This window comes from Lissotriton helveticus, chromosome 8 (genome assembly GCF_964261635.1).
Source record: "Lissotriton helveticus chromosome 8, aLisHel1.1, whole genome shotgun sequence".
Lineage (NCBI taxonomy): Eukaryota > Metazoa > Chordata > Amphibia > Caudata > Salamandridae > Lissotriton > Lissotriton helveticus.
This window is the reverse complement of record NC_136069.1, coordinates 1,683,150,591-1,683,166,039: the sequence shown is the minus strand read 5'-3', so window position 1 is coordinate 1,683,166,039 and position 15,449 is coordinate 1,683,150,591. Positions and strand designations below refer to the sequence as shown.

At 46.8% G+C, this 15,449-nt stretch overlaps 1 protein-coding gene across 1 annotated transcript in view; it reads right to left on the bottom strand.

The window, feature by feature from the left end:
• The window catches only part of LOC144774087 (transient receptor potential cation channel subfamily M member 2-like), a 900,698-nt gene that overhangs the window by 437,935 nt on the left and 447,314 nt on the right, over positions 1 to 15,449 (bottom strand). The window contains 1 exon segment of the mRNA XM_078659113.1: positions 13,249 to 13,729. Coding sequence (XP_078515239.1) covers positions 13,249 to 13,729 — 481 coding nt within the window.

Below are 15,449 nucleotides of genomic sequence, written 5' to 3'. Positions count from 1 at the left end.
ACATGACCTTGGATTTGTATGGTTTATGCGCTTGCTCCTTGTTCTATGTAACGTTGATAATACACCTGTTTTATGTATGAGGAGGGCTATGGGGAGAGCTGGCGGACCTTCATGTGGCCTAAGCCCACCTGACTTATGGTGTTACTGTTACGGGGTGACCAGCAACCTGCAAATTGGGGTGGTAGGAGGTTCTGAGCCCACGGTGCATGTTAGCAGGGAGGGGGGAGTTGGGAGTTTGTGAGTTAAGCTCCCACATTCAAGATGGCTCGGTCCTACAATTATGTATGATGCTTAGCGTGGCAAGTGTGGGAAACTGGCATATTCTGCCAGAGGAAGGGGGAGTGTATCTGCACTCATCAATTAATCAATCAAGAATTTGTAGAGCGCACTACTTACCAGTGAGGGTCTCAAGGCGCTGGGGGAAAAAAGGGAGGGGGGCGCTACTGGTTGAACAGCCATGTCTTGAGTAGCCTCCTGAAGGTCAGCAGGTCTTGGGTCTGTTGTACGCTCAGTGGGAGGGTGTTCCAGGTCTTGGCGGCAAGGTGGGAGAAGGATCTGCCGCCGGTGGTTGTTCTTCGGATGCGAGGGACGGTGGCAAGGGCGAGGTCGGTGGAATGGAGCTGGCGGTTGGGGATGTAGAAGAGTCGTCTGTTGAGGTAGGCTGGGCCGGTCTTGTGGAGTACCTTGTGTGCATGGATGAGGAGCTTGAAGAAAATCCTCTTGTTGACGGGGAGCCAGTGCACGTTTCTCAGGCGGGGGGTGATGTGGTTGTGGCGTGGTACATCGAGGATCAGGTGTGCAGAGGCGTTTTGAATGAGTTACAATTGTTTGATGAGCTTGGCCGGGGCTCCCACGTAGAGGGCGTTTCGAGTCTGCTACTGACGAGGGCCTGGGTGACTGTTCTTCTTGTATCTGTCGGGATCCATCTGTAGATCTTACGGAGCATGCGGAGGGTGTTGAAACAGGAGGAGGAGACTGCGTTGACTTGCTTGGTCATGGAGAGTGTTGAGTCGAGGATGACTCCCAGGTTGCGTGCGTGGTCGGTGGGTGTCAGGGCTGCTCCCAGGGCCGTAGGCCACCAGGAGTCGTCCCAGGCTGAAAGGTTGGAGCCGAGTATGAGGACCTCCGTCTTGTCCGTGTTCAGCTTCAGTCAGCTGATCTTCTTCCAGTCGGCGACAGCCTTCATTATTTCGTGGAGGTTGGATTTGGTGGTGAGGGGGTCCTTAGTTAGGGAGATGATCAGTTGAGTGTCGTCGGCGTAGGAGATAATGTTGAGGTCGTGCTGTCGGGCGACTTGTGCGAGCGGGGCCATGAAGATGTTGAACAGTGTCGGGCTGAGGGATGATGCCTGGGGTACGCCACAGATGATCTTGGAGGCTTCGGATCGGAATGGGGAGGCAGACGCTCTGGGTTCTGCCAGAGAGGTAGGAGGTGTTCCAATTCCAGGGCCTTGGCTCGGATTCCTGCGGCGTGGAAGCATGTGCGTAGTGTGCAGTGGCAGCCGGTGTCGAAGGCGGCGGAGAGGGCCACGGTCTCACCGTTGTCCAGTAGGGTCCTGATGTCGTCGGATGCGGCGATGAGGGTAGTCTCGGTACTGTGGTTGCTGCGGAACCCTGACTGGGATGGGTCCAGGATGCTGTTTTCTTCGAGTTATCAGGTTAGCTGTCTGTTGACGATCTTCTCAATGACCTTGGCTGGGAATGGAAGCAGGGAGATGGGCCGGAAGTTCTTGAGGTCTCTCGGGTCCGCCTTGGGTTTTTTGAGTAGGGCGTTGATCTCTGCGTGTTTCCTGTTCTCTGGGAAGGTCGCACTCTCGAAGGAGAGATTGTTGACATTGCACAGGTGGGGTGCGATGGAGCTGCTGGCTTTGTTAAAGATGTGGTGCGGGAGTGGGTCTGACGGGGAGCCGGAGTGGATTGTGCTCATGGTTTTGATGGTGTCATCTGTGTTCACGTTGGCCCAGGCTAGCAGGGGGTCTTGGTCGATGGTGTGCCGGGTGTCTGGAGTGTCGATGTCTGTTGGGGCTATCTGGGCGTTGAAGCTGTTGTGGATGTCAGCGATCTTGCATTGAAGGAAGGTGCGAGGGAGTCGCACAGGGCTTGCGACAACAGGATGTTGATGGTGTTGGAGCCGGGGTTGGAGAGTTCCTTTACGATGTTGAAGAGCTCCTTGCTGTTGTGTGCATTGTTGTCGAGGTGGTTTTTGAAGGAGGTCCTCTTGGCAGAACTGATGAGGTGATGGTGTTTGTGGATGGCGTCTTTGTGGGCTGCGAGGCTGTCCGGAGTCTTTTCATTGTGCCGTTTCTCCTCTAGTTTACCGCAGGTTCACCTGGAGGCTAGGAGTTCTGGGGTGAACCAGCTAGCTCTCTTGCTGGTGTTTCTGTGGGTGGGTTTCTTCAGCGGGGCGAGGGAGTTGGCGCAGTCGTGATCCAGCGTCTGTGGTTGCTGGTGGCGTCATCGATGTTGGAAGTGTGGGTGGGTGGGCTGAGAGCAAGATTTGCGTGTAGTTGGTCTTCCGCCATTTTGCTCCAGCACCGGCGCTGGATCAGTTGGGTGCGGTGGTGTGTGGGGTGGTTTCTGGAAGGTGAAGTGGATGCAGCGGTGGTCAGTCCAGAGGAGTTCGGTGGCTTGGCTGAAGGAGACGTGGGAGCTGGAGGAGAAGACGGGGTCGAGCCTGTGGCCGGCGGAATGGGTTGGCGTTGTAACGAGCTGCCTCAGTCCGAGGTTGTCGAGGTTGTCGATCTGGGTGGTGGAGTTGCTGTCGTTGTTGTTCTCAAAGTGAAAGTTCAGGTCTCCGAAGAGGATGTAGTCGGTGGAGGTCAGGGCGTGCATGCTGATGAAGTAGGTGATGAAGTCGTTGAATTGGGGTCGGGGTCCTGGGGGTCTGGAGATGAGGGTACCTCTGAGGGTGGTGTTGGGGTTTGTGTGGATCTGGAAGTGCATGTGTTCGGTGGTGCTGAGAGTGTCGTCAGTGTTGGTCGAGACCCTGACGCTGTTCTTGTGGACGATGGCAATTCCTCCTCCAACTCCGTTAGTGTGGTCTCTGCGGGTGATCTTGTAGCTGTCTGGGATGGCTATGGCGATGTCGGGTGCGGAGGAGTCATTCATCCAGGTCTCTGTCAGGAAGGTGACGTCCGGGGATGATGTGTCGAGCAGGTCCCAGAGCTCAACGGCATGCTTGCGTGCAGAGCGGGTGTTCAGTAGGATGCATCGGAGGTGATTGAGGTTTTTCTTGGAGGGTGGTTCAGCAGCTCCCAGGCTTGTGTAGCTGCAGTTCCGGCAGGTGAAGGGACCATGTGTGTGTTTCGGTGCGGCCTTAATGCAGGTGTGGGTCCGTCCGGGCGTGAGAGCGTGCAGTGTGCTGGCATTGTAGAGGCAGCGGTCGTCGTGGAGGGCGCGGGGGACAGGGTTTCTGGTGCTGGGGGTGGTCCAGGAGCGGACGGGCACAGACGGGCTTGCCTTAGGCACGCCTTTGGCTTGCCAGCGGCGCGGACGCGCAGCAGCCGCCATATATGGGTAGGGGGGAGGGAGGAGCAGCTGGGAGGCAGGAGGCAGGGGCAGCGAATGGGCAGTCAAGTGGGTGGTGGTGCAGCGGCGGGACAGAAATAAGGGCACAAAATCCCAGGGGCAACGGAGGGGACAAAAGGAGAAAAAGGCACAGAATCACGGGGGCAGCGAAGGGGACAGAAGGAGAAAAAGGCACAGAGTCATGGGGCATCGAAGGCGACAGAAGGAGAAAAAAGGCACAGAATCACGGGGGCAGCGAAGGGGACAGAAGGAGAAAAAAGGCACAGAATCACGGGGGCAGCGAAGGGGAGACAGACAACAGCAGTCATGGACACCAAGAGAGTGCAATACAATGGAATGACAAACAAACCTAAGGCCTACCAATGCCCACCAGGGATGCGGCGCCGGTGGTAGCCTGTTGGTGATGGAGGGCCTCGAACTTCCTCAGCAGCGGCAGCTGGGGCAGGGACACACAGGCGGTGCTGTGCGGAGGGGGAGCGACCTACCTGGTGGGGTCAAGGGTCGCTCTCTTCACCGCGCATCGGTCGGCCTATATAGAGAGGTGGAAGGGAGGAGCAGCTGGGAGGAGGGAGGCAGGGGCAGTGAATGGGCAGTGAATGGGCAGTCAGGGGGTGGGGCCGCGGGGGACACAGCGGCGGGAACGGAAGCAAGGGCACAAAATCCCGGGGGCAACAAAGTGAACAGAAGGAGAAAAAAGGCACAGAATCACGGGGGCAGCAAAGGGGACAGGAGAAAAAAGGCACAGAATCACGGGGGCAGCAAAGGGGACAGGAGAAAAAAGGCATAGAATCACGGGGGCATCAAAGGGGACAGATGGAGAAAAAGGCACAGAATCAAGGGGGCAGCGAAGGGGACAGAAAGAAAAAAAAGGCACAGAATCACGGAGGCAGCGAAGGGGAGACAGACAACAGCAGTTACGGACACCAAGAGAGTGCAATACAATGGAATGACAAATGACAACAAACCTAAGGTCTACCAGTGGCCACCAGGGATGAGGCGCAGGTGGTAGTCTGCGGGTGGTGGCGGGCCTTGAACTTCCTCAGCAGCAGTAGCTGGGGAAGGGACACACAGGCGGTGCTGTGCGGAGAGGGAGCGACCTACCTGGTGGGGTCAAGGGTCGCTCATCAGTCAGTGAGAAAACAGATGCCCACCGACCAAACACATATTGGGTCAATTTTGGTTGATGGAATAAGCTCCTTGGGCTTACCTTCCAGGTACTCACGTACCAGCACGGCTTTGAGAAAATTGGCCTGGCATGTGAGTGGCCTCTACTACAAAATAAAATTCACTTTGGTGCTTCAATATCTCCAGTAATGCAATGGGGTAGGAAGCGCACACCAGAAGTAATCAATTATTTCCAAAGAATACACCAACTACAATACAATGGTGCTGCTGTGAGACCCTCGCTGTCTTACGAGAGCCAGTGAACAAAGGAATGTAGATGCTACCAAGACGGTAGCAGCACTGCGCACTGTTCACAAAGTGGTCATGAAATGACCCTCCAAATCATTGAATAAGATTATATACAATAAACCAAAAAAATATATAAACCACATTGACACAATTATACCTGTAAATGTAAATCTTTACATGTAGTTTAAGGTCAAAGGTTAATTAACACCACATTTTGATTGTGTTCACATATAAAGTGACGTACAATTCATAACACAATTATCATCAGAAAGTACACATATGTACAAATGTTCATATCTTGAAAATAGATCTTGTAGGGGCCCGATGCATTTCGGGACCGAAGAGTCCCTTCTTCAGGGGCCAAACTGTAAAGGAAAATAATGAGCTTATATCACTCAACAAGGTTACACGGTAAAAACAGTGAGCAGTTACTCAAATGTGCACAGATTGCCATGACCAGGAGATATAGCTAGTCGATGACTGTAGTGGGAAAATAACCGCCACATAATACCCGTGTTTAAGAAAACCAATGAGCTCCACGTGTATGAGATAATAGTAAAAATAATAAAAAAGAAAGGAAAAGCAGTGACACTCTTCACCTAAAGCGACACGGAAATAAGAAAAAAGAGAAGAGCAGGATATAAAGCTGAACCACAAGAACCTAAAGCTCCAATCCTGTTTCCAAAAGCATACCTGAATGTCAAGAGATGTAGATATCTAACATAAATGCAGATACCACCGGTTGTAAAAACGTCACAATTCCCTGAGAGCAAAACGCTCCAAAAACAGAGTAGTCATAAACACCATCTTAACATACACACATGGGCACCCACCTAAACAAGCTTCATATTCCGATTGGGTAGCCAGTCGAAACTTCTAAACCGCTAGCGACAGGCGAAAGTTCTCTTGGAGTGCTAGAAAGGGCATGAAAGGTACAAACCATGTTCAAATATATATGCAGAAAGCCAGGGCAAATGGACTCGTAATTCCTCGTCAGGACAAGTGATGCACTCACCCAGACGGAAGTCCTCAACTCCACGCTGTGGATAGGGTTTGAGATTCACACTAGCCCCCAGAAAAAGGGGAAATTACCGTAAATCTAAAGCCTACAAATCAAAGGCTTCGCTACAACATTTTAGTAGAAGGCAGAAAAATCATGCATCACCACAAGAACTCACCAATTGATAGCCGCACGGCGGAATACCAAGGGTGCCACCATGTTGAATGACGCTACCGGTCTGTCCGTGGCGTATTAAAAGCCCGACTGCCCCAAGGGGATGCGTCAACATGAACAAAGGACTCACGCCGAAAAAGAACGGCCGCCATCTTAGAGTGGAGTTGGAACATTGCGGAGGTGCCGCAATTGTAAAAGGGAAGACCAAAAAATGATTCCAACGTGACTATAAAAAAATTAGGAAACAAGAAACCAATGTTCAAGCACTAATTGAATGGAAACCATGCAATAAACGAACTGACACTGTGTCAGTACTTAAGGTGCTTAATAAATCTCTGGTGTGAACACGAGTATCCAATCCAGTACTCACTGTAGTATCGAATGGTCACCCACGATCTCTGATCTCTGACAGGGGAACGTGACTGAAATGATAGAGAGAGTAAGTGTCCCACAGAAATAACTGTGAATGCAAGTCAAAGATTACAGGTAGAAGTGAACACTGTCTGCTGAGAAAAGAAATGGATGCGCCGAAAAGGTGACTGGGAATGTAGAACAAAGGGTGTAAAAGAATGAAGCCGAGTGGATTAAAATCATGGCAAAATGACATCATACGGAATAGAACAGTTCTGAAGACAACAAAACACATATAGGATGCAAGGTGTGCAGCATACACAATGTTATCGAAACTGAACACAGTGAATGCAATGCATAATAACGCTAACAATGGTCACAATGAGAAGGCAAACGAGCCTGTGAACAAAAAGGTACTTTGAGTCATTCGCCTGCAACTTAACAAGTGTCTAAGGATAACCGATGTTTGTAATACGTTAAGAATATACATACTTTACAAAAAGCATATCATATCGAGACGGTCATTAAGACCCGCTGGGTGCTTGTTCCCAGTGATTGAATCCAATAAATTTCCCTCTGTAGTAATAACTTATTGCTGTCTAAGCCAGGTCTGTCCCTGATTTGTTCAACAATTTGTACGCGCAGTTGGGATATCGTATGATGTGCTTCATCCCAATGTGTTGCCAGACTAGAGGTGGTACTTTTCGTGCGGATCCGACTTTTGTGCTCAGTAATTCGTACCTTGAGTTTACGTGATGTTATGCCTATATAGGCTTTGCCACAAGGGCATTTGATACAATAGATGATGTTGGCCGAATTGCAGTCTGTGTTATGTTTGAGCTGTATTTTTTTACCCGATGTGGGGTGAGTTAGTGTGTTCCCCATGGTCACATTATTGCAATGGGGGCATTTATTACACCGTTTGGTCCCCGTGAAGGTCTGAGCCTGTTTTGTGGTCGTTGGTCTTGCTAACAGAGAGCGTAAATTACGTCCTCTGGTATAAGCAAACAGCGCTCTGTCATTGAAAATACCCTGGAAATCTTCCTCAGTCTGTAACAAGTCCCAACGGTTAACAATGATCTGCTTGACAGCCTGGGAAACAGTGGAGTATTTAGAAACAAATACCATATGTTTGGTGTTAACCTTAATGTTAGGTCGTCACAATTCCTCACGTGTTCTCAAGAGGGATTTTTGAAAACACTCCTGCACAGTATGCTCTGGGTAACCTATATTGAGGAATCTCTGTGAGTATTCTTGCATTTTCACTTGACTGACCTAGGGATCAGTACAAATCATGCGGATTCTGATAAATTGGGAGTACGGTAAATTCTTAATTAGACCCCTTGGGTGGAAGATGGTATGTAAGAGGGTACTATTGCGGTCTGTAGGTTTTGAATATACTGATGTTTGCAATTTATTGTGGGATGTTTTGAAAACTTGAACATCTAAATAATGGATGGAATTCGTACTGATGTTAAATGTTAAACGTATGTGTGGGTTCAAGTCATTCAGTGTATTAATCATGTCTGTCAGTGATTGCTCAGTGTCCTGCCATAACAAAAAGATGTTGTCGATATACCTGCAGTAAAGTGGGATTTTGTCCCACCATCTCTTGTTGGAAATGATATGGTCAAATTCGTACCTTGACATATAGGTGTTGGCATATGCCATGCTCCAGAAAAGCCCATGGATGTACCCGTCAACTGGACAAAGAACTTTTGTTGCCATTGGAAATAGCTATTATGTAGGCAAAATTTCAATAGTTGTAGTATGAATATCTTGTCCATCTCAATACTGTGTGTTTGAAGTAGTGCCCACTCGACCGCCTCCAGCCCGGCAGAGTGTGGGATCGAGGTATAGAGTGCTGTCACATCTATAGTACATAACAGAATTTGGGCATGGGGATCAATATCTAGACTAGCTAGTTTCTGTAAAAAATGGGTGGTGTCCTTAAGGTAGGTGGGCCAGTTCTGGACAAAAAGCTGTAAATAGAAGTCCAAAAATCTGCCAATTGGGTCAAAGATGGACCCACATCCAGACACAATGGGTCTGAATGGTGGATCCTGAGCATTTTTGAGCATTTTAGGAATCATATAGATTCTAGGCCGTCTAGGACCTGGTGGAGTCAAGGGTCGCTCATCAGTCAGTGAGAAAACAGATGCCCATCGACCAAACACATATTGGGTCAATTTTGGTTGATGGAATAAGCTCCTTGGGCTTACCTTCCAGGTACTCACGTACCAGCACGGCTTTGAGAAAATTGGCCTGGCATGTGAGTGGCCTCTACTACAAAATAAAATTCACTTTGGTGCTTCAATATCTCCAGTAATGCAATGGGGTAGGAAGCGCACACCAGAAGTAATCAATTATTTCCAAAGAATACACCAACTACAATACAATGGTGCTGCTGTGAGACCCTCGCTGTCTTACGAGAGCCAGTGAACAAAGGAATGTAGATGCTACCAAGACGGTAGCAGCACTGCGCACTGTTCACAAAGTGGTCATGAAATGACCCTCCAAATCATTGAATAAGATTATATACAATAAACCAAAAAAATATATAAACCACATTGACACAATTATACTTGTAAATGTAAATCTTTACATGTAGTTTAAGGTCAAAGGTTAATTAACACCACATTTTGATTGTGTTCACATATACAGTGACGTACAATTCATAACACAATTATCATCCGAAAGTACACATATGTACAAATGTTCATATCTTGAAAATAGATCTTGTAGGGGCCCGATGCATTTCGGGACCGAAGAGTCCCTTCTTCAGGGGCCAAACTGTAAAGGAAAATAATGAGCTTATATCACTCAACAAGGTTACACGGTAAAAACAGTGAGCAGTTACTCAAATGTGCACAGATTGCCATGACCAGGAGATATAGCTAGTCGATGACTGTAGTGGGAAAATAACCGCCACATAATACCCGTGTTTAAGAAAACCAATGAGCTCCACGTGTATGAGATAATAGTAAAAATAATAAAAAAGAAAGGAAAAGCAGTGACACTCTTCACCTAAAGCGACACAGAAATAAGAAAAAAGAGAAGAGCAGGATATAAAGCTGAACCACAAGAACCTAAAGCTCCAATCCTGTTTCCAAAAGCATACCTGAATGTCAAGAGATGTAGATATCTAACATAAATGCAGATACCACCGGTTGTAAAAACGTCACAATTCCCTGAGAGCAAAACGCTCCAAAAACAGAGTAGTCATAAACACCATCTTAACATACACACATGGGCACCCACCTAAACAAGCTTCATATTCCGATTGGGTAGCCAGTCGAAACTTCTAAACCGCTAGCGACAGGCGAAAGTTCTCTTGGAGTGCTAGAAAGGGCATGAAAGGTACAAACCATGTTCAAATATATATGCAGAAAGCCAGGGCAAATGGACTCGTAATTCCTCGTCAGGACAAGTGATGCACTCACCCAGACGGAAGTCCTCAACTCCACGCTGTGGATAGGGTTTGAGATTCACACTAGCCCCCAGAAAAAGGGGAAATTACCGTAAATCTAAAGCCTACAAATCAAAGGCTTCGCTACAACATTTTAGTAGAAGGCAGAAAAATCATGCATCACCACAAGAACTCACCAATTGATAGCCGCACGGGGGAATACCAAGGGTGCCACCATGTTGAATGACGCTACCGGTCTGTCCGTGGCGTATTAAAAGCCCGACTGCCCCAAGGGGATGTGTCAACATGAACAAAGGACTCACGCCGAAAAAGAACGGCCGCCATCTTAGAGTGGAGTTGGAACATTGCGGAGGTGCCGCAATTGTAAAAGGGAAGACCAAAAAATGATTCCAACGTGACTATAAAAAAATTAGGAAACAAGAAACCAATGTTCAAGCACTAATTGAATGGGAACCATGCAATAAACGAACTGACACTGTGTCAGTACTTAAGGTGCTTAATAAATCTCTGGTGTGAACACGAGTATCCAATCCAGTACTCACTGTAGTATCGAATGGTCACCCACGATCTCTGATCTCTGACAGGGGAACGTGACTGAAATGATAGAGAGAGTAAGTGTCCCACAGAAATAACTGTGAATGCAAGTCAAAGATTACAGGTAGAAGTGAACACTGTCTGCTGAGAAAAGAAATGGATGCGCCGAAAAGGTGACTGGGAATGTAGAACAAAGGGTGTAAAAGAATGAAGCCGAGTGGATTAAAATCATGGCAAAATGACATCATACGGAATAGAACAGTTCTGAAGACAACAAAACACATATAGGATGCAAGGTGTGCAGCATACACAATGTTATCGAAACTGAACACAGTGAATGCAATGCATAATAACGCTAACAATGGTCACAATGAGAAGGCAAACGAGCCTGTGAACAAAAAGGTACTTTGAGTCATTCGCCTGCAACTTAACAAGTGTCTAAGGATAACCGATGTTTGTAATACGTTAAGAATATACATACTTTACAAAAAGCATATCATATCGAGACGGTCATTAAGACCCGCTGCGTGCTTGTTCCCAGTGATTGAATCCAATAAATTTCCCTCTGTAGTAATAACTTATTGCTGTCTAAGCCAGGTCTGTCCCTGATTTGTTCAACAATTTGTACGCGCAGTTGGGATATCGTATGATGTGCTTCATCCCAATGTGTTGCCAGACTAGAGGTGGTACTTTTCGTGCGGATCCGACTTTTGTGCTCAGTAATTCGTACCTTGAGTTTACGTGATGTTATGCCTATATAGGCTTTGCCACAAGGGCATTTGATACAATAGATGATGTTGGCCGAATTGCAGTCTGTGTTATGTTTGAGCTGTATTTTTTTACCCGATGTGGGGTGAGTTAGTGTGTTCCCTATGGTCACATTATTGCAATGGGGGCATTTATTACACCGTTTGGTCCCCGTGAAGGTCTGAGCCTGTTTTGTGGTCATTGGTCTTGCTAACAGAGAGCGTAAATTACGTCCTCTGGTATAAGCAAACAGCGGTCTGTCATTGAAAATACCCTGGAAATCTTCCTCAGTCTGTAACAAGTCCCAACGGTTAACAATGATCTGCTTGACAGCCTGGGAAACAGTGGAGTATTTAGAAACAAATACCATACGTTTGGTGTTAACCTTAATGTTAGGTCGTCACAATTCCTCACGTGTTCTCAAGAGGGATTTTTGAAAACACTCCTGCACAGTATGCTCTGGGTAACCTATATTGAGGAATCTCTGTGAGTATTCTTGCATTTTCACTTGACTGACCTAGGGATCAGTACAAATCCTGCGGATTCTGATAAATTGGGAGTACGGTAAATTCTTAATTAGACCCCTTGGGTGGAAGATGGTATGTAAGAGGGTACTATTGCGGTCTGTAGGTTTTGAATATACTGATGTTTGCAATTTATTGTGGGATGTTTTGAAAACTTGAACATCTAAATAATGGATGGAATTCGTACTGATGTTAAATGTTAAACGTATGTGTGGGTTCAAGTCATTCAGTGTATTAATCATGTCTGTCAGTGATTGCTCAGTGTCCTGCCATAACAAAAAGATGTTGTCGATATACCTGCAGTAAAGTGGGATTTTGTCCCACCATCTCTTGTTGGAAATGATATGGTCAAATTCGTACCTTGACATATAGGTGTTGGCATATGCCATGCTCCAGAAAAGCCCATGGATGTACCCGTCAACTGGACAAAGAACTTTTGTTGCCATTGGAAATAGCTATTATGTAGGCAAAATTTCAATAGTTGTAGTATGAATATCTTGTCCATCTCAATACTGTGTGTTTGAAGTAGTGCCCACTCGACCGCCTCCAGCCCGGCAGAGTGTGGGATCGAGGTATAGAGTGCTGTCACATCTATAGTACATAACAGAATTTGGGCATGGGGATCAATATCTAGACTAGCTAGTTTCTGTAAAAAATGGGTGGTGTCCTTAAGGTAGGTGGGCCAGTTCTGGACAAAAAGCTGTAAATAGAAGTCCAAAAATCTGCCAATTGGGTCAAAGATGGACCCACATCCAGACACAATGGGTCTGAATGGTGGATCCTGAGCATTTTTGAGCATTTAAGGAATCATATAGATTCTAGGCCGTCTAGGATGTGCTGTGACCAAGAATGCTTTAATTGAATCATCAATCCAATCGTTGTTGAGGGCCTCCATGAGTAAAGTCTCAAGCATCTCTTGTAATTGCACTGTGGGATCATAGGTGAGCGCCATATATGTAGATGTGTTATAGATGTGGGCCTGAACTTTAGATTAATAGTATTGGGTGTCCATCACAACCAGGGCACCACCTTTATCTGCTGGTTGTAAAGTTAGGGTTGGATCATTGGCTAGAGCTGATAAAATCTTACGCTCATGTGTGTTGAGATTGTCATGTTTTTTGTTGTTGCCATAAAGTTTCTTAATGTCGTTCTGGATCAATGTCTCAAATGTATCCAATGTCTTGTGGGACACTGGGGGCATAAATGTGCTCTTAGGTTTGAATGGACAGACACTTGTCACTGGACGTTGAGAGTCTGGGGGGACCATATTAGAAAAGAAGTGACGCAGCCTCAACAGCCGCATGAACTTAAACATGTCAGCCTATACCTGCAGCGAAGTGGTAGTATCAGTGGGTACAAAAGACATCCCACGGTTCCACACTGTGGTTTGTTGAGAATTAAGTTGTTGTGAAGAGATATTCATGACTAAATCATGGTCTTGCCACTGCGTAAAGACCGTCCGGCTTTTTCTTTGACCTCGCCTAGTTTTTCTGTTAATGATGTTGCACCTGCCACTTGACTGGTCGGTGGTCTGTCTAAATCCTGTACCTGTGATAAAAAAGGCACAGTGGCTGCTGGTTGAGATGTTTCTATGCTGACGGTAGAAGGACCTGCCGTTTGGGACTGTATGACTTGTTGTGCAGAAGTGCGATTGATTGTCATATCCTTGTCGGATACTAAGCTTTCTTCTGATGAGTTAGTGGCGGTGGTGGTTTTACGTGGTACAGATCGTCTTTTAAAGAAGATCTCTGCCCAGGTGTAAACCTCATTAAGTTTATAATCAATAGTATCCCTTTTATATTTACGTAGTTTGCCCTCCTGTAATTCTTTTTCGTACTTGTCTAGTTTCTGGTTGAGACCCTCAAGTTGAAGTGTCCAAGCATTAGATTCTAGTCTGATCTCTAATTCACTTTTCAAGGTGAATATTTCGTCTTCTAATTCCCTGATGGTTTTGGATAATTCCTCGATAATCAGTAATATCAGATCTAAACTACACTTGTTTAATATGGCGTCCCACTTGTCCTTAAACCTAAAATTTAAATGAAACCGAAATAATAGAGGTTTAATGGCTAATCGTAACCCTCGAGGTATGCGCTTGGCTTTATGATATTGGACTAAAGTAGAAGCATGAAGCTTCTGGTTTAATTGTCGTCTGGTTATGAACTCTAGTTGTCTCAACTGTTGGGAGACTGAACCTCCGTGGGTGTCTGCTGTTTTTACCTCCTGGATGAGAGCATATATGTCACTAGCTTCATCAGGTGTATATGCTTTAATATCTCCAGTGCATACTCCAGACATAGTACTGCTACAGGAGACACATCTAAAGGGTAATAATAGCGAAGCACTAGATAGATGCAGATATAAACTCCTCGCACATTCAGGGTTCACCTCGGGATCACGAGTAACAGGGATAAGAGTTCAGACAGCACTTCCCTTTGTACCTGGCAAGGTTTGGTGCAATCAGATGGGCAGATACATGGCATTGACGGGGAGGGAAGGGTCATCAATGTATGCTCAATATGCATACCACCAAGATTACATGCAGACACACTGCCGACTCTCAGTGCACTGCTGTTAGAACTGCAGATGGGTATCCTGGTTATTGGTGGGAACATGAACGCCACAATGGACCCAGAAAAGGATTGAGTGTTGACCTCAGGTAAGGGGATGGATATGGAACCTCAGAGCATTTGCAGAGTCTCTCGGTTTAGTGGATCTATGGAGGGAGCACAACGCCGAGGCCAGCAAAACACACATTTTATTCAGCACCCAACGGGCCATACTCCCGCCTGGACTACCTAATGACACATTCCACTGTTGCGTGTTGGTTCAGGGGGGCGATTCAAAGGGCACAGGGTATATCAAATCACTCGCCTGTGGAGGAGCAACTGAACGGACCCACTACAGATACTTCACTGCCACCGCCACTGGACCCATGGCTTTTTACAAATAAGCATGTCAGAGAGAAATTGAGGGGGCGGCTGCAACAATACTATCAAGATAATAAAAGCACTGTAGCCTCAGCCTTCGTGTTGTGGGAGCATACAAAATAGTGATTAGAGGGTATGTGAAGGTCATTGCTGGGGTGAGGAGGAAAGAACAGAGACTCCACTATGACACCCTAGAGACAGAACAATGGCTAGGGAGACAGGGGTGCCGGATGCCCATATTGGACACCAAATCCGAATTAAGTAGCAGGAAATGAGAGATACAGCGGAGGAAAAGCCAGTACGCAGGCTAAGGTAACCCAGAGAAGACTATATGAGGTGGGTGTCAAAACCAATAAACAGATGGCCTGGCTGGCGAAGAGAGACAAAGAAAGAAGTGGGGTATTGGAAATCTGTACCCCGCAGGGGGAGATCTGCAGGACAGTAGAAGAGTTAGCATCCCTACAAGATGCTGTATATGTCTACCTTGGATAGATCGGGGTCAGGCTTTGTTTACCTTCTCCGAGATGCAAGACTCCCCATGCTATCATTAGAAGAGCGGGTGCAATCAGATAAGGACAATAATGTGGAGGACACAGGGTGCGCCATAAGAGGCCTGCAGCCAGTCAAGGCGTCTCTTATATGTCCTACAGAACATGCCTGTATAGTGCCATTGGACTTCTTTTGAAAAGGCAACAGTGAAACAAGACTGCTTTATGGGATGGGGAGCCCAAAAATAGCCTTTACAAACTACACAGGAGAGTGTTTGAGGGTGGACTTGCCATTCCTGACATCAGAACGTATTACTGGGTGTCACAGCTG